The following is a 27524-nucleotide window of genomic DNA, read 5'->3' on the forward strand; positions in this document are numbered from 1 at the left end:
GACCAATATCTTGCACTGTTATACAATTTGATGAATCAGAAACTGATGTCATATTGCTGTATTTTACTTCTTTATCTTTTTTTTTCAACCAAAAATGCTTTGCTCTGATTAGGGGGTACTTGAATTAAAAAGATTTTCACAGGGGGTACATCTCTGAAAAAAGGTTGAGAACCACTGCTCTAAAAGCCGTAGATGTTATTGTCACATATGCATGCACAGTAGATGGCAGTATTGTCCTGTTTAATAGTGTCACAACATTGCTGTTTACGGCATACGAACTGCTTTACAGTAGACACAAACGTGACTGCTGTTGTTGTGTGTTGTTACTGCGCTAGGAGGACGTTAATGATACTGCCTAACAATAAACCCACATAAGGAAACCAAGAATTCGCCCTCGATCATTCCACAGTTTATATTGTGGGAAAGCGGATGTGAAAACAGGCTGTCGACACGTCACTCGGTTCCACATGGAGCTGGAGGGGGCGTGGCCTCCAGCTCCGCCTGAATTTCAGGAGATTTTCGGGAGAAAATTTGTCCCGGGAGGTTTTCGGGAGAGGCGCTGAATTTCGGGAGTCTCCCGGAAAATCCGTGAGGGTTGGCAAGTTTGATTTAGGAAAATGCTGGTTATGTGCAGAAGGGGCAATGCAGAGCATTTAGGGAGACTCCTGTGCCTTACTTCCACTTCTGCATTATTTCTTTATTTCATTGTTTTCTTGCTATTTGACAAGAAGTCAGATTAAGCCCAGAAGACAAAATAAAAACCAGTGTTTACTAGCACAACGTCTGTACAAATGACCAGTGATACACACCAGTACAGGTTACAATATACCAACATGAGTAGATTTACGCAACAATAAAGAGGAAAAAAATAAATGGTTTATTTTACATCTTTTTAAACCCTACTATATTGCCCAGGTGCGGATTGGCTGGCTAATCGTGGGAATAGAACCTGGGTCAACTCACTTGATTTATTCTGGTGCTGTGCAAATAATGCTCTCCTCCATACCTGTATGTCACGCCCCACACACACTTTTGCTAGCACACACACAGGCGTGCCGTTTGTGTTTTCAGTTCAATATGTGCAAGATGAAATTCCAGTTAAAGCGGCTCAGTGTTCCTGTCCAGTCACTTTGTGACATCAGTGATGTGCGTGTGTGTGGGTCGGTGAAAAGAGGAGATGATGTCATCGTAAAACTGATGACAGCCTCCCTTTCTCCATGTTGGGAAGAAAACACAGACCCTCATGATCCACCATCCTCCTCCTACTCCTCCTTAGTGCTGCTGGGATAGAATATGTTGTAATTTTTCAGTAAGAAGACTGTGATTGTTCACAAGGACACAAAAAAGGTGAATTGTTCACATTTAGAGTCTTAGCAACCTGCTTAGAAAGGATGTGAGCGAGGAAGACAACAGGAAGAGTAGTGACAATGAAGGAAAATGAAAAGGCAAAGTCCTTGGGTATTATTGTGTGAAGTTTCTGTTGCTATAAATAAAACCCGTCGTGACGGGGGAAGAGACAGAGAAGGAGAGATAGAGATAGATAGTGAGAGAGAGCGAGAGAGATGAGGGGAGACGTGAAGGTTTCTTTGTCAGGGCTGCTAGTGGACATGCTGGAGTCCTTCCTTGTCGTGCGGAAGTGATGCAGCTGATAAGAGTCATGTTCTCATGGCTTGGCTTACTGACGCCACCAGTTTGGACACAAAGCACAGCAATGGCAAAGTTCTCAGTCATGGCCATCATCACTTTATCCTCTCTTCCTCCTCAGTTGAGAACACAGAGAGCAAAGCTGCCACATCCCTGATTCAGGAACTGTTTTTGCTCGGTTCTTCTTTTTTTTTTTTTTTTTCCAAAGTCACAGTGGTGCAGAGTTAAATGAAGGGATCAGCTCAGATCAGTCCTCCAAGAAGGCTCACTTAAGGAAGTAGATTGATCCACCGAGTCCATGACCAGCACCTGTGTGTGGGACCCCTCTGATGTGAGGTTAATGTGGGCGGGGCTGGGACATCATCTTGAGCCGGGATTGGTCGATGACATCCAGCAGATTCTTAGCGTCCACAGCAAGGGCGTGGGCCGCAGTTAACATCTGTTTTTTATAGTCCTGCTGAAGACTGGACATAATACATACAAGAAAAAAACATTAGCTACAGGAGGATGATAACAACATTTTTACAACACCTTACTTACAGTGCAACCTTGAATGACAAACCCTCATTGTACAAACTTTTTATTTTACAAACCACCCACCAAATCTAAATATTTGTGTATTTTTAGCCATTTTACAGTATTTTACTAGTTTTGCTAGCTTAATGAGTCGGAATAAAAAAATTGACAAGGGATGGCGTGGCGAAGTTGGTAGAGTGGCTGTGCCAGCAATCTGAGGGTTACTGGTTCAATCCCCACCTCCTATCATCCTAGTCACGTCTGTTGTGTCCTTGGGCAAGACACTTCACCCTTGCTACTGATGGGTTCTGGTGAGCGCCTTGCATGGCAGCTCCCGCCGTCAGTGTGTGAATGTGTGTGTGAATGTGCGAATGTGGAAATACCGTCAAAGCGCTTTGGGCTCTTTAAAGGTGAACATTATCACAATTTCAGAAGGGTTAACACCAATAAAAATCAGTTCCCAGTGGCTTATTTTATTTTTCGAAGTTTTTTTCAAAATTTTACCCATCATGGAATATCCCGAAAAAAGGCTTTAAAGTCCCTGATTTTCGCTATCTGTGAAGCCACCGTCCATTTTCCTGTGACGTCATCCAGTGATGCCAATACAAACAACATGGCGGATAGCACAGCAAGATATAGCGACATTAGCTCGGATTCAGACTCGGATTTCAGCGGCTTAAGCGATTCAACAGATTACGCATGTATTGAAACGGATGGTTGGAGTATGTAGGCAGATAGCGAAAACGAAATTGAAGAAGAAACTGAAGCTATTGAGCAAATAGCTATTGACGCTATTCGGCGATTGCCTTCTAACCAACAATTGAGTGTCGCAGGATATCCATACATCTCTGTGCCATGTCTGCCTTAGCATCGCCGGTAAAATGTGCAGACCAAACGATCGGGAATTTCGCATCTTGTGAGACTAGAGCAACTTAAATCCGTCGATTGGTAAGTGTTTGTTTGGCATTAAATGTGGGTGCAGGGAAAGGCTGGATGCAAATATAGCTACAAATGTACATACAGCTAGCCTAAATTGCATATTAGCATCGATTAGCTGGCAGTCATACCGTGACCAAATATGTCTGATTAGCACATAAGTCAATAACATCAACAAAACTCACCTTTGTGATTTTGTTGACTTTATCGTTGGAAATGCATCTGCAGTATATCCATACATCTCTGTGCCATGTCTGCCTTAGCATCGCCGGTAAAATGTGCAGACCAAACGATCGGGAATTTCGCATCTTGTGAGACTGGAGCAACTTAAATCTGTCGATTGGTAAGTGTTTGTTTGGCATTAAATGTGGGTGCAGGGAAAGGCTGGATGCAAATATAGCTACAAATGTACATACAGCTAGCCTAAATTGCATATTAGCATCGATTAGCTGGCAGTCATACCGTGACCAAATATGTCTGATTAGCACATAAGTCAATAACATCAACAAAACTCACCTTTGTGATTTTGTTGACTTTATCCTTGGAAATGCATCTGCAGTATATCCATACATCTCTGTGCCATGTCTGCCTTAGCATCGCCGGTAAAATGTGCAGACCAAACGATCAAGACTTTCGCATCTTGTGACACTGTAGCAACTTAAATCTGTCGATTGGTAAGTGTTTGTTTGGCATTAAATGTGGGTGTACATTAAATTTGTGGCATTAAATTTGTATGTACAAATGTACATACAGCGAGCCTAAATAGCATGTTAGCATTGGTTAGCATGCCGTGCTAATCGATGCACACTCCACGTAAGTCAACTTGAATCCGTCCCTGATCGTGTTGTTACACCCTCCGACAACACACCGATGAGGCATGATGACTCCAAGGTACGGAAAACAGTCGAAAAAACGGAAAATAACAGAGCTGATTTGGCTTGGTGTTTGTAATGTGTTTGAGAAAATGGCGGATTGACTACCTATGTGACGTCACAACGTGACGTCATCGCTCCGAGTGCGAATAATAGAAAGGCGTTTAATTTGCCCAAATTCACCCATTTAGAGTTCGGAAATCAGTGAAAAAAATATATGGTGTTTTTTCTGCAACATCAAGGTATATATTGACACTTACATAGGTCTGGTGATAATGTTCTCCTTTAAAAAGGGTTATAAAAGCGCTATAAAAGTACAACCCATTTGTCAATTTGAAACATTCAGGAAGTATCCAGAGCACTGTCGCCCCTCCCCCTTTCTTCCGCTGCGCACCAAAACGATTAACCAACAAAGTAAAGTGGATCACATTTTTTATTCATAATCATTGCAGTCATCTGGCTGTAAAAGTTAAGGAATTTTGTGTTTTCAAACTGGAGGTACACCACAAGGCTAGTGGCAGTGTGTGTGTGTGTGTGTGTGTGTGTGTGTGTGTGTGTGTTAGCAGGGCTGCTGCATACAAGGAGGAAAGTTCAGCAAGTTGTTATTTCAACTTTGATATTGTATAGACAGTTGATTATTATTATTTGCTATGTTTGTTTGATATGCAGTACTGTATAATGCTTAATATTGTGTTCAAAGTGTACAAGCTCTTACTAAAAAAGCTGGACCCTATTATTCTTATTTACATAGTTTTACTGAATTGATTAACGTGGACCCCGACTTAAACAAGTTGAAAAAATTATTCGGGTGTTACCATTTAGTGGTCAATTGTACGGAATATGTACTGAACTGTGCAATCTACTAATAAAAGTATCAATCAATCAATCAATTGTATGGAGAAAAACAAATAATATATATAACAACTTGCAAATAATAATAATAAATAATATTCATTATAATATTAAGAAATAATATTTACAAACCCTGCTCAAGAACCAATTCAGTTCGTAAATAGAGGTTCCATTGTACATGCAAATTACATAATAAGTATACAACAGTTGGATTGGGTCAACATCATTAACATTTCTGCAGTTGTGAAGTTATTATGTATACGTTTTAATCAACATTTATTACTATGACATCATAAGACTATTACGGCCACACAGAATGGGAAGTCGGCATTAATATCAAAATACAAGATAGTAAAGCATACAGTCAAATGTACAGCATAATGTCAATGCAAGATGGACACGTCTAAGCATTAGTCTACACATTCAACTTTTCTTATAATCTAATCTTATTTAGTGTCAAAAACACATTTTTTTGGGCGTCACTACTACTCACATTTTTTTGCTGGTGGGCTCGGGATGTAACCCCCACAATTAGGGGGACTAGTTTACTGTATATGTACTGTATAGACAGATTTGACTTTTGTAAAATTGTACCCTTCGGTGAATTAAGTATTAATTTAAATGATAAAAAAAATAAGAATGAAGTCATAATCCAAGAAAAAAAAACATGTAGTGTGGAAAATCACAAAGAAAATTTTTAGATTCTGATTTGATTAAAGTAAAAATACTTTATAATGGGCATAAATAATCACAACACATAGACTGTTGCGGATGTTTTTACAATTTAAATGTAATTTAAGTTTAATTATAAACTATCATAATATACCAATAATAAACTAATAAAATAGTAAATGTAATTGTTAAAATAATAATTATATTGACTACTATTATATCTATGAGTCCTTTCAAATTATTATTTTTTTTTAGATCAGATTATACAAACCTTTGGATCGTGATTAATCATGACTAATTGCAGTAAATTACTTGCATAATTTAACATAATTTCATGAAGACAAACACAATTTTACTGTCAGAATGTCATACACAAACATCTTTAAAATGCTTTCCTAAGTAAACGTACTTTATTTGCTCGAAACGTGGTAACAGTTTTTCCTAAAGTCCCTGACCACATAACCTATGGTTCAATTTAAGGATCGCGTGATCAAATTAAATTGGGTGATTAGTCAATGTTTATACATGATTAATGTGATAATTTTTTGTGATTAATCTGATTTAATTAGCTTTTTAAATTGGACGCCGTAGTCTTCATACTTAACATAACATGATCATTTTGTTCTTTTTCAGTGTATCGCAACAACACATTAGTCGCAGGTAAAGCAAACGTTTAATCACTATGAAGACCTACCTGGTCATCACATACTGTTGAGCTAACTTCATTTTCCCAATCAGCTCTGCCAAGTCAGAGTTCAAAAGCTTTTGCGCCATCTCAATCTGCCAAAAACATGCGAAAAAACAATTATATTATTCTCACCACCATCAATATAACATTGACACAGACATTGTGTGTATGTACTGCATGTGCTAAGAGTGAGTGTCACCTCTCTGTGTGTGCAGGCAGGAAGTTGCGGTAGCGTCTCATCCACGGTGGCCAACAAAGTCCTCAATGCGAGGCCCACATCCTAAAAAAAAAACTGTGATGATTGCCACCGACGTAATGACAACAATACAAAGAACTTGGGATGCTCCGACCAGGCTTTTATGCCACCAAATCAGATCATCCATAGGTGAGATCAGCCGATGCCAATACCGATCCCATGTATTATAAATCAAATATATTATAAATGCATCAATATAATGTATTATATTTTTTCCAATTTATTGATGGTAAGTGCAACACATTATTGTAACTAGTTCCTTATTTTATTTTATAAAAATATCGATTTAATCACTCAAGTATTGATTATTAACTGATACTACCCTTGGTTTAGACATCATCAATTTATGGAACAATCTGCCCTCCTCTTACATGTCATGTACGGACTGTGACAATGCTGACAACAGTTGTTGTTATGAAATCCTCTCTCTTGACTTTTTTTAATCAACTTGTTCATTTCCTGTTGATAACTCCTTACTTTCTGCTGTAATGCGGTTCCATTTATATTTTTTAAACTTTACTAAGCACTTATTTTTTGTTATTGTTGAAAGCTACCTTAGTAGCAAGCGTAGCATGCCTGCTCCTGGCTTGCTCTCGGTGTGTAATAATTTCAGCTAGTCCTCCAGTGACAATGATACTTTAAGGTGCCATATGTAATCATTTCATGTCAAGTCATCATTAAATGGCCCTGATATGTCAAAAGACATGAAGAAAACCTCTATGACTGATAACAGTACTTGAGTCGGGATATGCTTATTTCAAAATTAGATTTACAGCCTCAAAATGTTGTTATTGTTTGCGTTTCGATGTCCCGCCCTCCACCGTTTGACCAATTACAAAGTATGTGAGTGTGTCACATCCAGGTTGCCAGTTACGCACCATTATCTTCAGTTCAGTTCAGTTTCAGTTTATTTCAAACACGCATACAATATAATGTAATGCGTCACACAATTCCAGTTGTTTCATCACAGCACGTCCGAAAAGGAATAAGAAGAAGCAGAGCTTATTGAATGCTACCCTTTTCATACCGTAGCAATTGTATCCAATTTCCTTGTTCTCTGTAACAGAACAGTAAACAAAAAGAATAATAGAAAAAATCATTTACCATAATAAGCAAATAAATATGAAATACATAAATAATCTTTGTCTCAAAAAAAAAAAAAAGGGGGGGGGGGGGAAGGATTCAAGATATTCCTCATAATTCTTGTTCTGATTAATGCCATTGATGTTGAGCTGTTGGGTCTGTATCCGTATTGGTTGTCTGTGAGTGTTTTGTTTTTATTTATGAATTTGTCTAATCTGTTGTTAAACAGTTTTTCAATGATTTTAGAAAATTGTGGAAGTAGAGAAACAAGTCTGTAGTTTGTAAACTGGTGTTTATCTCCAGTCTCATAAATTGGTACGATTTTTGCTATTTTCGTTTTATCTGGGAATTTGCCTGTTTGGAATAATAGGTTGCTTATGTATGTTAAAGGTTCTGAAATCTCTCCAATAACCTTTTTATTGTTTTCATATGAATTTTGTTGCAATTAGTTGAGGTCTTGGATTTGCTTTTTTTCACAACATTGATTATTTAAAATAATAAATGATAAATGGGTTGTACTTGTTTAGCGCTTTTCTACCTTCAAGGTACTCAAAGCGCTTTGACACTACTTCCACATTTACCCCTTCACACACACATTCACACACTGATGGAGGGAGCTGCCATGCAAGGCGCTAACCAGCACCCATCAGGAGCAAGGGTGAAGTGTCTTGCTCAGGACACAACGGACATGACGAGGTTGGTACTAGGTGGGGATTGAACCAGGGACTCCCGGGTTGTACCTGCCCACTCTTTCACTGCGCCACGCCGTCCCTACCTTCCCTTTTGTCACTCCTAGGAACATAGAGTTGGGGTTTCTATCTATGGTGTCATTCAAGTCCTCAACTGACTCAGGATCTGGAATCTTTTCCTCCAGATTTGGTCCAATGATCACAAAGTACTTATTGAAGCTTTCAACTACCGTATTTTTCGGAGTAAAGGTCGCTCCAGAGTATAAGTCGCACCTGCCGAAAATGCATAATATAGAAGGAAAAAAACATACTGTATATAAGTAGCACTTTTATACAGTACACTTGTGGGACGGTATAGCTCGGTTGGTAGAGTGGCCATGCCAGCAACTTGAGGGTTGCAGGTTCGATTCCCGCTTCAGCCATCCTAGTCACTGCCGTTGTGTCCTTGGGCAAGACACTTTACCCACCTGCTCCCAGTGCCACCCACACTGGTTTAAATGTAACTTAGATATTGGGTTTCACTATGTAAAGCGCTTTGAGTCACTAGAGAAAAGCGCTATAAAAATATAATTCACTTCACTTCACTGGAGTATAGGTACCATTTTTTGGGGAAATTTATTTGATAAAACCCAACACCAAGAATAGACATTTGAAAGGCAATTTAAAATAAATAAAGAATAGTGAACATCAGTTTGAATAAGTGTAAGTTATCCCTTCATTTATCCATCCATCTATTTTCTACCGCTTATTCCCTTTGGGGTCGGGGGAGGGGAGAGGGGGGGTCCTTTGACAGCTCTTTGATCTTGGCCATAGTGGAGTTTGGAGTCTGACTGTGTGAGGCTGTGGACGGGTGTCTTTTATACAGAAAACAAGTTCAAACAGGTTCCATTAATACAGGTAACGAGTGGAGAACATAAGAGCTTCTTAAAGAAGAAGTTACAGGTCTGTGAGAGCCAGAGATCTTCCTTGTTTGAAGTGACCAAATACATTTTTTCCACTATAATTTACAAATAAATTCTTTAAAATTCCTACAATGTGAGGTCCTGTTTTTTTTTTTCACATTCTGTCTCTCACAGTTGAAGTGTACCTATGATGAAAATTATAGACCTCTGTCATTATTTTAAGTGGGAGAACTTGCACAATCGGTGGCTGACTAAATACTTTTTTGCCCCACTGTATAGTCCCAAAAATACGGTACTTTATTCATGTTGTCATTTTTTACATTTCCATCCAGGAAGTATTTAGGATAGTCCTTTTTAGCACCATTTTTAATAATGCTATTTAGGACGCCTTATGTTGCTCTCATATTGTTTTTGTTCTGGTCCAATAATTGACTGTAATATTCGTAGTATGCCAGTAAGCTTGTTCTTATACATTTTTTACTTGTTTTCTGTTTCTGTAGATATTTGTGTTGTAAATGTTCTATATAGTGTATTCTTCTTTTTGCAAGCATTTCTCAGTTCATTTGCCATCCATGGCTGATTATTTTTGTTTTGCTTCTTACTAAGTTGTTTCAATGGACAGTGTTTGTCATAAAGCATCTCAAAGGTATTAAAAAAAATACCATATTCATCATTTACATCATTTTCACTGTAGACATTGTCCCAAATCTGTTTTTTCAGATAATTTTTGAGAGCTGTCATACTTTGTTCTGTACATATTCTTCAGAAAGTATTTTTGTCATCCATGTTCCTCTTCTTGTAGTTTCCGTCATAGATTTTGAAAACTGGCGGATGATCACTGATGTCGGGTACTAGCAGGCTACTTGTGGTATTGTTATAAAAATCATTAGTAAAATATTATCAATAAGTGTGGCGCTGTGTCCTGAGATTCTGCTTGGCCTTGTAATTTTAGGATATAAACTCAGGCTATACATTGTGTCAAAGTCATCTATGGGCTTTTGTTTGTCAGGGTTCAAGAGGTCAATGTTGAAGTCTCTACATACAAAGGTTATTTTTTGACTGATTTCAGTAAAAGTTGCCCTAATCCAGTTCTCAAACGTATTAATGCTTGACTTTGGTGATCTATATATAGAGTTGCTCGGTACGTTTTTGCTTTTTTCTTGACATATTAAAGTTAAAGTACCGTATTTTCCGCACTATAAGGTGCACCGGATTATAATGTGCATCTTCAATGAATGGCCTATTTAAAAACTTTGTTCACATATAAGGCGCATTGAATAGGTGCTACAGTAGAGGCTGGGGTTACGTTATACATCCATTAGATGGAGCTGCGCTAAAGGGAATGTCAACAAAACAGTCAGATAGGTCAGTCAAACTTTATTAATAGATTACAAGCAGCGTTCTGACAACTCTGTTCACTCCCAAAATGAATAAACAGCTGTTTTATTATTTTTCCCGAGGTAAAGTCAGTGACGTGGTATTTTGTTTATCTTTTCACAACAGCAAGGTATAACATGTATAATATACCGTTACGGTAAATCAAACAAGAGTGCAACAATAGCATGCTAACGAAATAGTGCAAAGCAATGACAATATATCAATAACTCAACATTGCTCAAACGTTAATGTCACACAGGACAACACACAAAATAAACATGTTAAGCTAACTTGGTTAAGTCATTCCTCATCCACGAATCCCTCAAATTCTTCTTCTTCAGTGTCCGAATGAAACAGTTGGGCTAAAACGGCATCCAACATGGCCGGCTCCGTCTCTTCGAAGTCATCATTAATGGAGTCAGTGTCGCTGCTGTTGTCTAGCAGTTCAGTGACAATTCCTGCCTTCCTGAAAGCCCGGACCATAGTTGAGTCTGATATATCAGCCCAGGCATTTACGATCCACTGGCAGATAGTGGTGTATGTCATTCGGCGCTGTCTCCCTGTCTTGGTGAACTTGTGTTCGCCTTCTGTCATCCACTGTTCCCACGCAGTTTGCAGTCTAGCTTTGAATGCCCTGTTGACACCAATACCTAGCAGCTGAAGTTCTTTTGTCATTCCACCCTTGTTGCTTCTCCACTTCCGCCCCATTGATTCGTTGATGTTTAATTCTCTCGCTGCTGCTCTATTCCCGTGTTCTACTGCGTGATTGATCGCCTTGAGTTAAAATTTTGCGTTGTAAGTGTGTCTCTTAGTAGGAGCCATTTTGGAGTCTTTAAACATCAGAATAAACACGGAAACGGCACGCCTCCCGCAGTCATATATCCCAGCATGCACCGCGCGCTTCTTCTTCTACGCGGGGAAAATAAAGCCGGCGGCTGAAGAAGAAGCGTAGACAAAGAAGCGCACTTCTTCTTCTAAGGGGTCAGCTGCTTACCGTAATTGCGAGACATCCATCCATCCATCCATCCATCCATTTCTACCGCTTATTGTGGCTCAATATTGGTCCATATATAAGGCGCGCCGATTATAAGGCGCACTGTCAGCTTTTCAGAAAATTTGAGATTTTTAGGTGCGCCTTATAGTGCGGAAAATACGGTACCAATGATTGTTACACACACTTCGTGTGGTGAAATTAGCCCTCTGCATTTGACCCATCCCCTTGTTCACCCCCTGGGAGATGAGGGGAGCAGTGAGCAGCAGCGGTGGCCGCGCCGGGGTTTTGAACTCACAACCTACCAATCTCAGGGCGGACACTATAACCACCAGGCCACTGAGCAGGTATTTCAATGGAAATACATTATAAGATATTATCAATTATCGTATTCTGTACACAGCTACTCCACCTCCGTTCTTGATTATGTTGATATAATTTAATTCATATCCTTCTAGGTCAAAATCCATTCCTTTTTTAGCATCCATCCATGTTTTTTGAGATAGCCATAATTTTGAAGGGTACATTGAATTGCTACAAAAAATGCTTCACATTGGTGTAGTTAGCATACAAACATCTGCTGTTTAAGTGAATAATCGACAGTTTGTTGTCCATTTTAATGTATCCGTTATATTGTTTGTCTGAATAATAAAAACAATTATTCCTTGTGTGAAAGAAAACATTTGTATCTGGATCTATATCCTTAATTAAGTCCGGACTATTGTAATCTGTGCTGCTGAAGGTTTTCAGTTCCATACTTTCATGTTCTCCAATCATTTGTGTTGCTCTCTGAATGTCTATAAGTGTAGATGAATGTGCACCTGAGTGAAGATCAACTTGTTTGGTAAACCCTTGGAGAGTTGTATTTTGTAGTCCAATGTCAATGTTTGTTTTCCGTCAGACTCCATTATTGTTGTTGTTGTAGTAGCCGGGCGTTCTGATATTCGTCAAAATCCTTGATGTCATTGACAACCAGGACTATTGTACACATTTGTGCCCTTCAGTTTTTTTCCTTGTGTCAGCAATGCCATTTTGGATTTCCTGTTTGGCGAGCTTAGCTATGGTGACTGGCTGTATATTGTTGCCTCTTCTGTTCAGTGGAATGCATGCATCAATGGTGTTAATATCGACACCAATTCCCTTTGATTGCAGAAAGTTGACCACTAGTTGCTCCGTTGAAGCAGCATCCATGTTATCTGGTTCTCTTCTGTTGTCAATTGCTCTAACATAGGATCGAGGATTGAAGGGTATCCCAGCAATGATGATGTCATTCTGTCATGTAAACTGATCCATTTCCTCTTTGATGTTTTACACAACAGTGATATTCCCCAGATTGGTGCCACCATTGGGCTGTTGTCTCTCCACAACACTGCTATTGTCCCAATGGGTGTTATTTTGTTGCGTGGCATGTAACTGTTGGCACAACGATGCATTCTCCTCGTTCAGCTTCTCCACCTGCTGTTCTAATCATTCACCCGTTCTTTGAATATTTTAAAATTCCTCTTTTCTAACATTATTTTCTGTCTTTGATGACCTGTTCTTGGATATCTGCAAAGTCTTTTTGTATACCGCCGTTCGCCTGTTCCTCGATCCTGTTTTGTAGAGCTAGTCCTAACTCTTTTTGAAGTCTTGTTTACCCCCTGATAATAGTATATTCACCCGTTGATGGCTTCTTGTCATGCTCATGGTTGCTCAGCGGTGAAGTGAAGCTGTTGGTGTTGTTCGCTTCTGCTGCAGCTCTATTGTGTGTTTTTTTTTGTTTTTGTTTTTCCCCCCATGTGATTATGCACTAGCCAGTGCTGTGTCCGCCTTTATTGAATGATCACTTGTGTGGTCCGAAGCTTTTAAAATATGTAAAACTCCTTTGCTTTTGTTGTTTAGCTATCTACTGCCACTGGTAAAATTACTAAACATTTCAGACATTAGTAAATCTAAAAGGCCTTGTTACGAGTCTCAATTTATTCCTAACAAAGCCAGGAACAAAACGAGGATTTGTATCAGGGATGCCTTTGAAAGATGGAGATGATTGAAGGCGGAGAAGATTTTTTAATCTGACGCCAAACTTGCTAATTTCCTCCTTGATAGGTAAGTAAGGCATTTAGGTTTTCTCAGTACTAGTAATAAATGGAAATGCATATTTCGTAGGTAAACTATATTGTCCAATATGGTCTATGATCTTGTCTAACACAGCAAGTATGTTTGTGCAATGAATGCTTAGTGTGATGGTGCTTTGCTCCTACTTTAATGCTTAGCATGCTAGCCCGGTCAATGAGACATCGACATACACTCTAACATGGGAAATATATGCCAGGTAACCTGTTTGATATCGAACTGACAAGGCAAAATATATTTTTGACAAATAAAACCTATGTGGATACGGGTAATGTCAGTGCTTATTTCATTCTCATACGAAATAGGCACACTAATACGCTGAGGAAATGGGTTCCAACATTAGCACGGCTGTTGTGGCAATGTGAAAAGTGTGGAAACAGCCAAATCAAATGATAAATGAAGTCCTCATTCGTGTTTGCTTAATGTGGACTACATGTACCAAGTTATATGGCAATATGAAACGTTTACTACAGTAGCCTATAGGCATACCTTGGTAAAATGTCTCCTCTTTAGTTTTGGGCGTACATTCAGTTGCTAAGCATGCTTTACTTATTTTCACCAGTATAACCATTGCTAGCGTTGGTTGTAGTTTGTTTTAGTCTTTGTTTTCTGATAGTACAGACAATAACCATATGATTACCATTTGTTGTGATATTGTACGCAGGCATGACGTACTTCTTCCTGAAAATAGCCTAATTTCTGTATAAAATGTGTTGGTTAGATATTTGTTATTGACAAAACGCTTGTCTATTCAGCTATTAAAGTCCCAGCACCTCAACCCCTAGTAAAAGGCTGTGGAAGTTTAAAGTTCCTTGGAGTGGCCCATCCGATAGAGCTACATTTGGTTGTATCTCTGGCAACCTCAGTCAGGGAGAGGGGAAGGGAACTACAGCATTTTGACCGTGATTGCAGTACCATTTCTGGCCAGATTTTTACATATGGCTCCTTTAAAATCAGATATCGACCAGGCCGATTGTCATTTTGATGCATATATTTTTTTTTAATCTTCTTATCGGTATCTGTTTTTTTTTTTTACAACTACAACATAACTACAACTACATAAACTGACACAATATATAAGCAATACCACTATGTAGTATAAAAAAAAAAAAAGACAAGTAGATGGGAATAACCAAGCACCAGCCCTTTTGCACTGCATGAGGAAAGTTCCCTTTTTATTCATTTAGGAATATAATTTACTCTCATTATCAATAATTCTCAATATGGAGAATTATATAATCTGACAGGGCATTTATTTGAGTGTTTGTGGGAATTATTCACGGCTGTTTGTTGACTTATACTCGTAATGTTTAAATAAGTTTTAGTGCAAATTAATATTTGCTCCAAATATTGATTATCGGCCTCTTTAACTACTAATAATCATATCTGTTGATCTCTACATAAGATACTAAAAAATGCACTTTATTTCCCGCAATGGAGGTAATGATTATTAACTTATTGGAGCAGCTCAGCAATATGTATGGAGACACATTATTATCTCCATGCTCGTCAACCACGTGACTCAAAATAAATACAGTGTCAGCCAGAGGGGATCAATGTAAGTGTTTGGCTTTGAAAGGCATTAGTCAGCAATGGCGATGACGTACTTTTAATTAAATTGGGCCAATAGTGATCGGCACATTTCCACAAAGAAGATTTAAAAACTGACCTTGACCATGGGAACGTACTCCTCTGGAGGAGCTGGCTGAATCTTGCTGGACATCTCGATCACAGCTTTCACCAATCCCGTCACGTTCTCGTACACCTTGTCATTGGAGCGGTCCAGATTGGCGGTGGGTGGGGGGCTGATCTCTTGGGGCTGCAGCTGAGTGAAAATCCAGATAACAGAAATGAGACGTTCAGTATAGAAATACATATACAAATAATTCTATCCATCTATCTAAATCATTAGTGTGGCTTTAGCACTAAAAATACTAAACTACACTAGAAAAACTATGAGGGTAAAACTATGGGATGGAAACTAGAAATCAATACAGTGCAAATCTCTGCCAAGACTGAAAAAATATGACTTTCTGACTTGTTTGATTGAAAAATGACTGGAGAGACAATATTGATTCCCAAAGGGCCTGTAGGTGGTGCTATTTCACATTACGAAGGACGCCAAATGCTACAATTTTACAGACCACCTTTATGCAATGCAGTGGGCTGTAATGGAAATAAGTGAGAAACAAAACATACTTCTGATACTTTATTTTGATTTACAGTAAAATATATTTGATCTTCTCTACCAAAGAGGTATTTTTTATTTTATTTTAATCATTTTGTCAAACCAAATAAAACAAGCAGGACCAACGAACCAAGAGTTTGTCAAAGAACTCTTGGTTCGTCAAAGAGGCCATTATTCAATATTTGGAGCCGCTATTCATTTGCAGTAAAAGATAGTTATGCATTACTAGTATATGTCAGCAAACAGCTGTGAGGAATTCCCACAAAACTTAAATAAATGTAGATTTTCGAAGAAGAGATTAAATAAATGGAAATGAGCATTTTTATGCTTGATGACATTGCTCAATCACTCCTCTTCCATTTGTACATGCAGGTCTGTTCTATGGCCACTAGATGGCTTTACCACACTGCTAGATAATTTACCCGGGTAAATACAGTTCCTCCTGAGTTGTCTCAAAATTGCATTTTAAATTTGTAGTTCTCTGCATTACACAAAAGCTCTGGTGACTCTTATGTACTTGTTCTCTTTAAAAAGCAAATAATTTAATGGCTATAAATATTTCTGACTTAAGCTGTAATGTACAGTTATTTTTACACTGCATATAAACACTGCTATTGTGTTGAGTTTGAGTTTATGTCGAACATGCATACATACAAGCATTGTGTTTCAAGATAATAGCATTACTGGGTGTGAGTTTTCCTTGCGTGGGCCTACCGAGGATTGATTGATTGATAGTACTCATGGGGTGTACCGATACGACTTTTTCACTTTTGATACCATACTGAAACGTTGCATGTTGGCTTGTACCGATATTAATCTGATATGGTATCAGCATAAATCATAGTACATACTTTTATTTGTTATTCGCAGTGTCACATGCGTTAAGTCACTACAAAAGGGTGCTATATAAATGTAATCCACTATAATTATTATCATTTCGCAGTGTGGAATATTAGAAAAAATTAGTCAGACAATAATGGTGGTTATGAACACACTAACGGTACCTTATGACAGATGTGTGCTTTTAAAGTGGAGTGTTAATCTGTGTTTTAGCGACACCTACTGGTCGCAAATATTCATTAATTTAAGGGCATGATAGGAAGTTAAATGATCCAGACACATTTGTTACCCGAGACGTTTTAATCCATGTTCAGCCTTGGAGACTTTGTATGTGTAAGTAATATGCAACTACCATTATTTTATACTTGTTTGTATTGACAAATCTGTAATGATTTAGAAGGCAGTATTGTTCAATTAAGGACACTTAACACTAGTGTGCTTAACTGTAGTGTATAGCCTGGTATGTTTACCTTTTCTAAATGGCTTGACTAAAATACAAATACATATCAAACTTGTGTGCTTATTGGAGGATATTTAGATGTTAATTGGTTGTCCAGATTTGCATAAGTAAACGTGCTGAACGACTGCTATCATCTTCTTTTGATGGTATCAGACTGATATCGGTATCGGATTGGGACACCCTCCTTATTACAATCTTGCCTCTGGGCAAAAACATTTCTATGGGATTATTGAAATGTATGTAATACAGTGCAGTGCAATCTGATTATTATGCTTTTATGTTCGCTAAAATGTCTTCAATCATGCTGTTAAACAGCACCTTGTAAAACAAGACAACAGCTGGACGGGAAGCCAAATAGGACTATGAAAACCATATACTCACATAACACAGCTGTCTATAATGCATTTTAAAACATTGGCAGCAGAGTAGTTAAACCATCAGTGAGGTAGCAATTAATTTCAAGAGTTAATAATGGCTGGAAAATATTTGCTTTAGGGTGAAACATGTGGTACTAACAGGGAAAAGTGTGTGAGAGAAATAAGGAATTAAGAAGTGTACAAGAGTGAACACACATACAAAGTGTGCCGCTTACCCGCCAGGGCTGGGGGTCGAACAGTAAGGTAGAGTGCAGGAGAAGGAGGAAGAGGAGGGATAGTGGGAGCACCAAACCAAAAGAGGACAGTAAGATATTAATGCTCAACTTTGAAATCATGCATTATTAAGACATGTTGCTGCTCTAGCTTGTGGTGTTGGTGATGTTAAACTGATCAATCAATATATTGCATCTTTTTTTTTTAATACCTTGAGTCCATCATTGTAGCTGTCAGCAGAGTTCAGACCAGCCAGACAGCTCCCTTGGCTCTGGGCCCCGGGTCGAGGGGGTTTCTTTGGAGGGGCCACAAGCTCTGCAGGAAACATCAAGAACACTGCATCACCCTACAACTTAACATCAGCATAAAAATAGATTTAAATAGATGGCTGGAGGAATATAAAGGCACTTTGAGCTCATGCAGGATGTAAGATAAAGACACTGCCTGCTGGATGAAGACATATTTATATCTGTGGAAGAGTTCTGCACTTAAATACACACTTAGAAGTTTAAATGGAAAGAGAAAAAACAGTGGTTGGTGAGACTGTAATTTAAAAGTTATGGGCCTGTATATTACCTGCTTTGCCCACTGGCTGGTAAATGTGTTGGTTTCCCGCCTGTACAAACAAACACATCAACAATACTTTGGGTTAGCAAGTATGCACACATAAGTAGACACTACACAGGAAATTAAACAACTTTACAGGCAAGACTGGAGAAAATCTGACTTAAGGTTGAAATCCCACCATACTCTGTCTGTAGATGTCATTTGCAGTAGTGTGTGTAGTCTACAACCTTGTTACATGTACAAAAAAACATTCTACGTAGTGAATGACACAAAAACAGCAAAAAAAGAAGCAGACCTGAGGCATGTTTTAATAAAGTAAACGGTGACAAGTCAGCGTAATGTGGTGCAATTTAATTTTCTCATGTTACCAGCCAAGTTATGATTTTTCTGTGTAGGAAAACAGAAGCAATCGTTCAAAAAGTCTAGCTGCAATGGGAGTCTCGTGTGGTTGACAGCCACAGACACCCCAAAATATTTGACTGCATTTTATGCACCAGTGCACACACATACACACATATATAGGAGGGAGATTTTCCCCACCACAAACCACATTCCATTTGGGAGGAGGAAGAGGAGGAGAAGGAGAAGGAGGAGGAGGAGGAGGAGTAGTGTGATGAATTACAAACAGAAACATCTGTGTTGTCTACGGCAACATTAGGCTGTAAGGCTAAATTGTTGTGGGATGAAACATTCTTCTTTGGCATGCATTATAAACATTAACGGTTTCTTGAGCTACTTATGGAAAATAATTACATTAAAAACAACAAAAATTTACACGGTGGAAGAGGGGTTAGTGCATCTGCGCCCGAATACGAAGGTCCTGAGTTCAATCCCGGGCTCGGGATCTTTCTGTGTGGAGTTTGCATGTTCTCCCCGTGAATGGGTGGGTTCCCTCCGGGTACTCCGGCTTCCTCCCACCCCCAAAGACATGCACCTGGGGATTGGTTGATTGGCAACACTAAATTGGCCCTAGTGTGTGAATGTTGTCTGTCTATCTGTGTTGGCCCTGTAATGAGGTAGCAACTTGTTCAGGGTGTATACCGCCTTCCGCCCGAATGCAGCTAAGATAGGCTCCAGCGACCCCCCGCCACCCCAAAAGGGACAAGCGGTAGGAAATGGATGGATGAATGTTTAGTTGTCCTGCTAAAAAACAAAACAACCAAAAGCAAATTTGCTACTTGAAAAAACAAAACACATTGAAAACATGCAATTACTTCTATCGTCTTTTCCCGATTAAAAAAAATTAACTACAACTGAGATTTATTTAATACTTACGGACACAGACAACCAAAATGTGTCCACCCAGACATCATCTGAATTTCGAACAGTCCATCTTATATTTGGTGTATGAAGATTTATAACTGCAAACCATCTTCCTGTCACACATACACACCTGTGAACTAATGAGATGCAACCGTGACTAGGGTTGTAACCAAAAAAGGTAATGAGGATAACTGCAGTAAAACTACCAGCATTTAAAATTGAAATGTTCTAAAAAAACATGATTGATAACTACTTTGATGAACTCACTGACTGACTGGTGCTAGCTCTCTAGCTTACATGCCAACATGAAAACAAAAGATGTCAACGTCTTTCTTGATTAAGAAATAACGTACCCCTATCTAAACTTGTATAAACACATTACTGTCTAAACAACTAAGCTATTCAATTGTGTACATTGAACCTACAAGCTATGCTCTCTTGGAACCTATCCCAGCTGCACTCGGACGGAAGGCAGTGTACACCCTGCACAAGTTGTCGCTTCATTGCAGGGCCAACACAGACAGCCAAACAACATTCACACTCCCATTCCCACATTATGGGGCAAATATTGAGTCGCCAATCTGCCTACTCCCCCCATCCTTACAGATGTGAGGAAGCTGGACTACCAGGAAATAACACACACAGTCATGGGGTGAACATGCTAACTCTAACCATAAATATATTAATTAAAGTTTTGCAAGAATATAAAACCATTTTGAAGAAATAACTTGAATAACACAAGAAAGTTGAAGTTCTTGTATACCTTACCACCTAAATGTATTTACAGTTATATAAAAAGTAGTTATTTTCACGATGCAGATTAGAAAAGACATAGCGATAACTGGCATAATACTAATTATGCGAGGGGTGTCAAATGTAAGGCCCGCAGGACAGATCAGGCCCGCGAACATGTTTCATCCAGCGCGCGGGATGAGTTTATAAAAATAAGCCAACATTTTTGAATGAAAGAAACAGCTGTTCTAAATGTGTCCAGTAGATTTCACAATAGCAATTTATGTAAAAAAATAGACCAAATGATCACATCACATCAGTTGAGGAAAATGAGAACAGTACATAAATAACATCCTGTAGTTATCAATCCATACATTTTTTACCGCTTATTCCCTTTGGGGTTGCGGGGGGCCCTGGTGCCTATCTCAGCTACAATCAGGCGGAAGGCAGGGTACACCCTGGAAAAGCCGCCAAATTAGATTTTTATCATGATAGATTGAAAATCAACACCAATGAGTTGACTGATGAACATTATTACATAATTTATTCAGAAAGTAAAAATAACGACAAATAAAGGTAGAATAATATTAACCGCAACATGTAAGTGTAAAAAAAAACAACAAAATTTAGATTTGTACATTTTCAGAATCTGCTTTTTGTATTTTTTAACAAAGAAAAAAATCTGAAGTTGTCTTTATTTTTAAGTTATCGTGCCGTGATTTTACCATTCCGGCCAACTGGGAGTAGATTTTTCTCCATGAATTATGTATTTATTCTGCATAGTGAAATATGCATCAACTAGCATTAGTTTGGTACACAATGTATGCCACCTGGGCTACATTCAGACGGAAATGTGTTTTAAGATGAATTTAATGTATGTCTGCTCTTGAATGGGATTTTGCTGAAAATCTGAAATTCTCCTCGGGGACTAACAAAGTTTACAATTGATGATTCATTTGCAACAATCCTCTACAAGAAAATTTGTGAATTTCAGTTTACATTCACTCAGCTAAAAAGCTAATAAAAAAAATCTCTGTTAGAATCTCGCTGCTGCCTATTTGTGATCTAATCACCCGAAGAGCACATTAGTTCTGAACATGACTGAGACGACGCCACGTAGGATTTTCCCGTGACCCTATTCTTCCCACTCGGAGTACTTTAACTGCCTTTATCTGGGTGAGTAATTACAGGTGGACAGATGTGGTCCGAAACCAGTTAACTCCGCTCTAACAGAGTGCAGATTTTTCTGGCGGCACCATAGAATAGAGAGAGCGAGAAGCATAACAATGGATGTTCAAGACTTATGTAATGGTTTTCTACAATAACCAGTGGTCACATGGGAATCCACTGACCCTAGCACGAACAGGTCACTTCCTGCTCCAGGATCACCCCCCGTTTGGTATAATCAAAATAAACACATGCTGCAGACAATTTGCAGTGAGTGAGACCAACCAGAACGAATGCCTCCAGTTAGCATGTATCTCTAATAGACATCTAACATTAGTATAACATAACAAATACAAAACATAATGAAGGATACAGTTGTCCTTTGTTTATCGCTGTTAATTGGTTCTGGACATAAAGACATTTCCGAGAAGTAGGAATTATTATTTATAAATCAAATATATTCATAACTAGAGCGTAAAAAAAAATTATATGCCACATTACTGAACAGCACGCTCTGATTGGTTTGGTAGGCGAATACATACTACAGTAGTATTGATAGTTTTAGTGTATTCAGCCATTTTTTGCCAGAGAAGGTCAAATTGAATGATAATTTAGGACCAACGTTTAAAAAAAAAAAAATGCTTAAAAAATATCCCAAAAATCTGCTATGTTGTGAAGCAGCGATATTTGAAGTGTGATGTGGCGAGGGACAAATTTACTTATAATAAGTAAAGTGAATTATATTTATATGCACTTTTCTCTAGAGACTCAAAGCACTATGCATAGTGAAACCCATTATCAACAAATGTAAGCTACATTTTGAACCAGTGTGGGTGGGTTAAGTAAACCAAGTGGGTAAAGTGTCTTGCCGAAGGACACAACGGTGACTAGGATGGCGGGAGCGGAGATCGAACCTGGAACCTTTAAGTTGCTGGCACGGCTGCTCTACCAATAAAGCCACGGCGCTCCACCCAAAAAATAATACAAAAAAATACAGAAATAAAGAGCAATACTCTCCCTACAAGGATGCATTTGTGGATTGCAATGGAAGCAATTGTGTGTGTATAAGAAGTTTAAACTATATCAACCATCCAATAGTGTTTTCTAGCTCCTTATCCAAATTGACTTACTTCCTGCTCTCATCAAGTTTCTGTCAACACAAAATGATAGAGGCTGAAAACAGGAGCTACTTACTGAGAGCGGGAGTCCTCCGTCATCTCGGTCCAGACTCCCCCGAGAGCTTCTGGTGTCTGGTTTCTAAACAAATAAACAAAATGACAGAAATTACCCATCAAAACAATCAATTTAAACATTGTTAGTTTTACTGAGTGACACAGATAAGTTCGACCATGGACTTGGGGTTTAAAGAATGCACAAAAAGCGTACGAGGCAAATATTCAAGAATGAGACTGCAAACCACAGTATCCCTGCGCAAGAATTCTAATAAACTCAGCAGGAGCAGAAAGTTGCAAATCTAACTGCTTCCATACACACAAACCTTTGAGCAACTTACCCCCAACATTTCATATTTCCATTTACAATAAAGAAGCATCCAACACACATTTTAGGACATAAAGAACCTCATCACCATCACTCCCCTCTTTGCCTACCAGCTGTCCAAGACAGGACTTGAAGACCAGCATTGCCATTGAGTTCATCTATGTTGCTTGATCAGAGTCACTGTGGATCCTTGTGTCTGCCAACACAATTCATGCAAATGAAAACTCATCCGAACCGTCCTACTTCCAGCGACCTTATTCATGACTCGAAAGCCAGGAAAAGGGGAAGTAGACCCAGAGAGGGGAGGAGAGACGGTGCACGCTGCCAATGAGCGGCCACGCTGACCAATTTCTACCACTTAGCCTAACTTTCTCCTCCTTCTATTTCTCACCCCTCTTTGAAGGTACGGCATTATAAAACCAGCCTGCCAACCACAAACACACTTATGTGCACACGCACACAGGCACACATATATTGCCTGCCTAGCTTTTCAACGTATTTGTGTGTTGCCAGTCAGCGATTGTGTGTGTTGCCTCGTCTGTTAGTATCTCTGAGACTATCATTAGCGTGCAATTCACACAAACCACACCTGCAAGCAAACAAAATCCTATAGACTTAGGCAGTTTTATATTTTTGAAGTGTCTTCTTCTCAGAGGTCTAAAAGAAACGTACAGTGGTACCTTGGTTTTATTTTATCCCAGTTTTAGTATAATTCCATTTTGGGAGAAAATGTTCCCCAAAAATAAATCTTGGTCGGCCTCGGTTTTAGTATACTAAAACGCAGTTTCAAGAACACTTACGCACGAAAGACTGCGGAGTCCCGACAGTGTGACGTGTATTGCTAGAAATGTCTCGCGCATGCGTGCGATTGCAAACTTGTGTGAGAACATAGCCGTTGTGAGTGCATTTTAAAAATAACAAAAGTGCCAACTCTTTGATAAATAAGGTGAGAAAAACTTTAGAAAGAGGTCGTACCGAAGTATGAAGGTGGTGTACTTGGGGCTCGCCCCTCCTCCCTCGCCGCTCATCACCGTCAAGAGTCTTTAATAAAGGTAAAAGTGATGTTGAAAGCTCATTTATCAATTACATGTATCATTTATAGCACGTTTCAAACTCAAGGCTTGGGGGCCAGATCCGGCCTGCCACATCAGTTTTATGCGGTCCTTGAAAGCCTGAAAATAGTGTGCGCCAATAAAGCATTTCATCCATCCATTTTCTACCGCTTGTCTCTTTATTTATTGCTAAATGTATATGGTTTTTCCCTTTTGATATAACAAAAGATTTGCATGCAAATGCATATATTCTGTTCCTGTTTGTTTCTAAAATGGTAAATTATCTGATCATGTAAAAAGATATTCTAAAAATGTTTTTGTTGTGAAAAATAATTACAATTAGAATGTGTTCAGACAATATGGTACCGAAATTGGAATCCTGACAATTTTCTAATACCAATATTGTATTTGATATCATACTTATTGTCAGCTGTCTGGAAGATAAATAGATAGGTAGTACTTTCTTGATTCCTTCACGAAAATTAAAATTTAATTTATGCTGTCTTTAAATTGCATTGAAGTGGTAATGTTTTTTGTGTGGCTACAATATGTCCTTAAATAAATCAACGGATCAAATAAATTTAAATGATTCTGACATGTTTGCTATTGAATACTTTGTAATATGCTTCTGCCTGGGAAACTTTGTGTCTGAAAGTAATAAGACAAATGTAGTTGTTTTATACTTGTTTATACCGACAAATGCCATGTTTTAGACTGCAATATTGTTCAATTAAGAACACCAATGTATGTCTAGCTTGAGGGCTATTGTGTGCTTAGCTGCTGTGTAGCTGCTAGCTCCTAGTAGAACAATCGTGTATGCTTATTGGTGGACATTTTGACGTTAACTGTCTGTCTGTATTTAACACACTGCAGGACTACCTGTATCAAAGCTTATATTGGACATTTTAGCTGCAAATCGATGTAAATTCACACTCTACTTATTTTTTGCTGATATCGGCCCGATATCAATCAGAACAACCGTGACCTAAATATCTGTGAATTAAGATTTCAAAGCAAGTAAAAAAATAAATCCAATAATTATGAGGTGATTATACATTTACATTCATATAAATATTGCACTGTAATGGGGACACATGAATTATATGCATTGTTTTTAATGTTTAAAACTAATTAATTCTTCATAAAAAGTTTTGTGTTAGCATTTTTGGGTTTCGGGAACAAATTATTTTTTCTGCAAAGGATTCTGTTTTCAACGACCTCTTTACAACAGATTAATAACAAAAACTAAGGAACCACTGTAGTTCTTTGTAAACAACAGTCTGTTTTCTAATAAGTTAAATGCCTGAAATTAGGAGCAATTTTGAGCTGTTAAACAAAACAAGGGTGACTAATATGAGCAAATATAACAGTTCTTAACTGCAGCTATGGAACAGAATTGTTGATGGCAACAAAATGCTCATTCATTCACCGAAAAAAAATTGTAATCACAACTAAACATGAATGAGGAACTTTCTGTATATGAGCATCTGAATAATTAATGATAATATTTCACATCAAGGGCTCAACGGTGGCAGAGGGGTTAGTGCATCTGCCTCACAATACGAAGGTCCTGAGTAATCCTCGGTTCAATCCCAGGCTCGGGATCCTTCTGAGTGGAGTTTGCATGTCCTCCCTGTGAATGCGTGGGTTCCCTCCGGGTACTCCGGCTTCCTCCCACCTCCAAAGACATGAACCAGGGGGATCGGTTGATTGGCAACACTAAATTGGCCCTAGTGTGTGAATGTGAGTGTGAATGTTGTCTGTGTATCTGTGTTGGCCCTGCGATGAGGTGGCGACTTGTCCAGGGTGTACTCCACCTTCCGCCCGATTGTAGCTGAGATAGGCACTAGTTCCACCTGCAATCCCAAAGGGAATAAGCGGTAGGAAATGGATGGATGGATGGATTGCACATCAAGAGTCAGCACAGTGAGTCACTGGCATGCTTTGTTTGGATTACTGTCGGGCTCCTTCTGACGTTATTACGCATTTTATCCAGGTTTGGGACTGCAAAGGGATGAGGTATTGGGTCACTGGTTGGGAATCAACTCAACCCTCAACATAGGCCGCATAATGGACCACGCTATTAACCATCAAAACGGTTAGTAAATATTAAAAATAAACACTATTTTAGTTTAAAATCACTCTTCCTTCATCACAACCACAGCATAATTGATAAGCATTTGATAAATTGGCTCAACTATGATGGAGACATGCATCTTGGAGATGAAACGCAAAAAAACGCAAAAATAAACAAGACAACTTTCCCATGCAGTAAACAATAACATATCTCAAGATCACACATAAAAGGGGCATTGGCGACACATAAATAAATGCTTGTCAAATCAGGTTACAGTGTATTGTTGAAATGCCTAAAAAGCATGTAAAGTATATGTAAAGTTTTGTCCACTGTGTGTTCCAAGTGTGTTACCAGCAGCCTTTCCTCTTGCTCCAGCCACCTTCGATCCTCCTCCATCTGCTGTTGTTGTAGCATCAGCTGTTCCTCCATTAACAGGCACTGCTGGCCTACACACGGCTGCAAGTCTATTTCCCTGTCCTACATACACACACACAAAAAGACACCACACGTACGCAAAAGGCGCACAAAACAAACAATGCACGACAGCAAACATGCAACACAGGGACACAAGGATGAAGACAAACACAGACAGCAACTTATGAGAAGCCGGAGCAATACAGTGGGCAGACACACTGGAATAAATCACGAATGTCAATGGCTTGTGTGGATCAGTGCTTTATTTGCTCTTTTTGACCTCCAGAAACTAAACTGTAGGTTTGGTAAGAAGTAACCAGATGAAAGTTGGTCTCCTACCTCCATGGCTGAGCCCCAATGGACCATGTCCTGTCCGTGCGACTGGGGGAGGTGCTGTACATGTGAGTGCGCATGGACGTGGTGGCGAGGGTGCGTGTGCGCATGATGAGTGTCCACCATTGCGGCCGACGGTGGGTAGAGGGCGCTGGGCACCGAAGGGAGCGTGTGAGGGCCTGGGTACCCTGCCATCTGACACATACAGAGAGGATCTTGGATATTTGATAATTTCTACCAAAGCACACGTACTGCATTGCACGTACACAAAGGCAACATGTCTTACACTTAGGAGATTGCTTACAATACCTGGTAGTGTCCAGGGTGCTGGGGATTGGGGTAGTAACTTTCACTGGATCGCGGACTGGGGTAACCTGGTCTACTGGGCTGTGGCCAGAAGAAATGAAAAAAGAGGAACAGTCAGAAGAAAAGACAAAAACAACTCAAGGACAGGGCACACAATCTCCCAACTTGTGTGCTTGTAAACTGTCAAACTGAACAGAGAGCATGCGTTACACACACACACACACGCGCGCACACACGCACGCACACACGCACACACACACACACACACACACACACACACACACACACACACACACACACACACACACACACACACACACACACACACACACACACACAAAGAACAACAACAGAACTGGTTAGATGTGATGTTATGTTACACAGTTGTAGTGTGAGTAAAGCAAGTCAGCGTGATAAAATCATGACACAGCTGCAGCCCAGCTTA

General features: G+C 39.1%; 1 protein-coding gene across 5 annotated transcripts in view; it reads right to left on the reverse strand.

Moving 5' to 3' along the window:
• Nucleotides 1–676: 676 nt before the first annotated feature.
• The window catches only part of LOC133562185 (focal adhesion kinase 1-like), a 96052-nt gene continuing 69204 nt past the window's right edge, over nucleotides 677–27524 (reverse strand). For 3 of the 5 annotated variants that reach the window (XM_061916136.1, XM_061916135.1, XM_061916134.1), the window contains 11 exons: nucleotides 27083–27160; nucleotides 26780–26968; nucleotides 26378–26503; nucleotides 23873–23938; nucleotides 22592–22654; nucleotides 18245–18284; nucleotides 17880–17983; nucleotides 15260–15415; nucleotides 6380–6460; nucleotides 6187–6272; nucleotides 677–2108 (listed from right to left, as the gene is read on the reverse strand). In XM_061916136.1, the coding sequence (XP_061772120.1) occupies nucleotides 1982–2108; nucleotides 6187–6272; nucleotides 6380–6460; nucleotides 15260–15415; nucleotides 17880–17983; nucleotides 18245–18284; nucleotides 22592–22654; nucleotides 23873–23938; nucleotides 26378–26503; nucleotides 26780–26968; nucleotides 27083–27160 (1116 nt within the window). In that variant the 3' untranslated portion in view covers nucleotides 677–1981. The remainder of the gene's footprint in view (nucleotides 2109–6186; nucleotides 6273–6379; nucleotides 6461–15259; nucleotides 15416–17879; nucleotides 17984–18244; nucleotides 18285–22591; nucleotides 22655–23872; nucleotides 23939–26377; nucleotides 26504–26779; nucleotides 26969–27082; nucleotides 27161–27524) is intronic. The other 2 variants (XM_061916138.1, XM_061916139.1) reach the window with 1 other exon arrangement.

The sequence above is a fragment of the Nerophis ophidion genome, linkage group LG11, assembly GCF_033978795.1.
Source record: "Nerophis ophidion isolate RoL-2023_Sa linkage group LG11, RoL_Noph_v1.0, whole genome shotgun sequence".
In the NCBI taxonomy this organism is placed as follows: domain Eukaryota; kingdom Metazoa; phylum Chordata; class Actinopteri; order Syngnathiformes; family Syngnathidae; genus Nerophis; species Nerophis ophidion.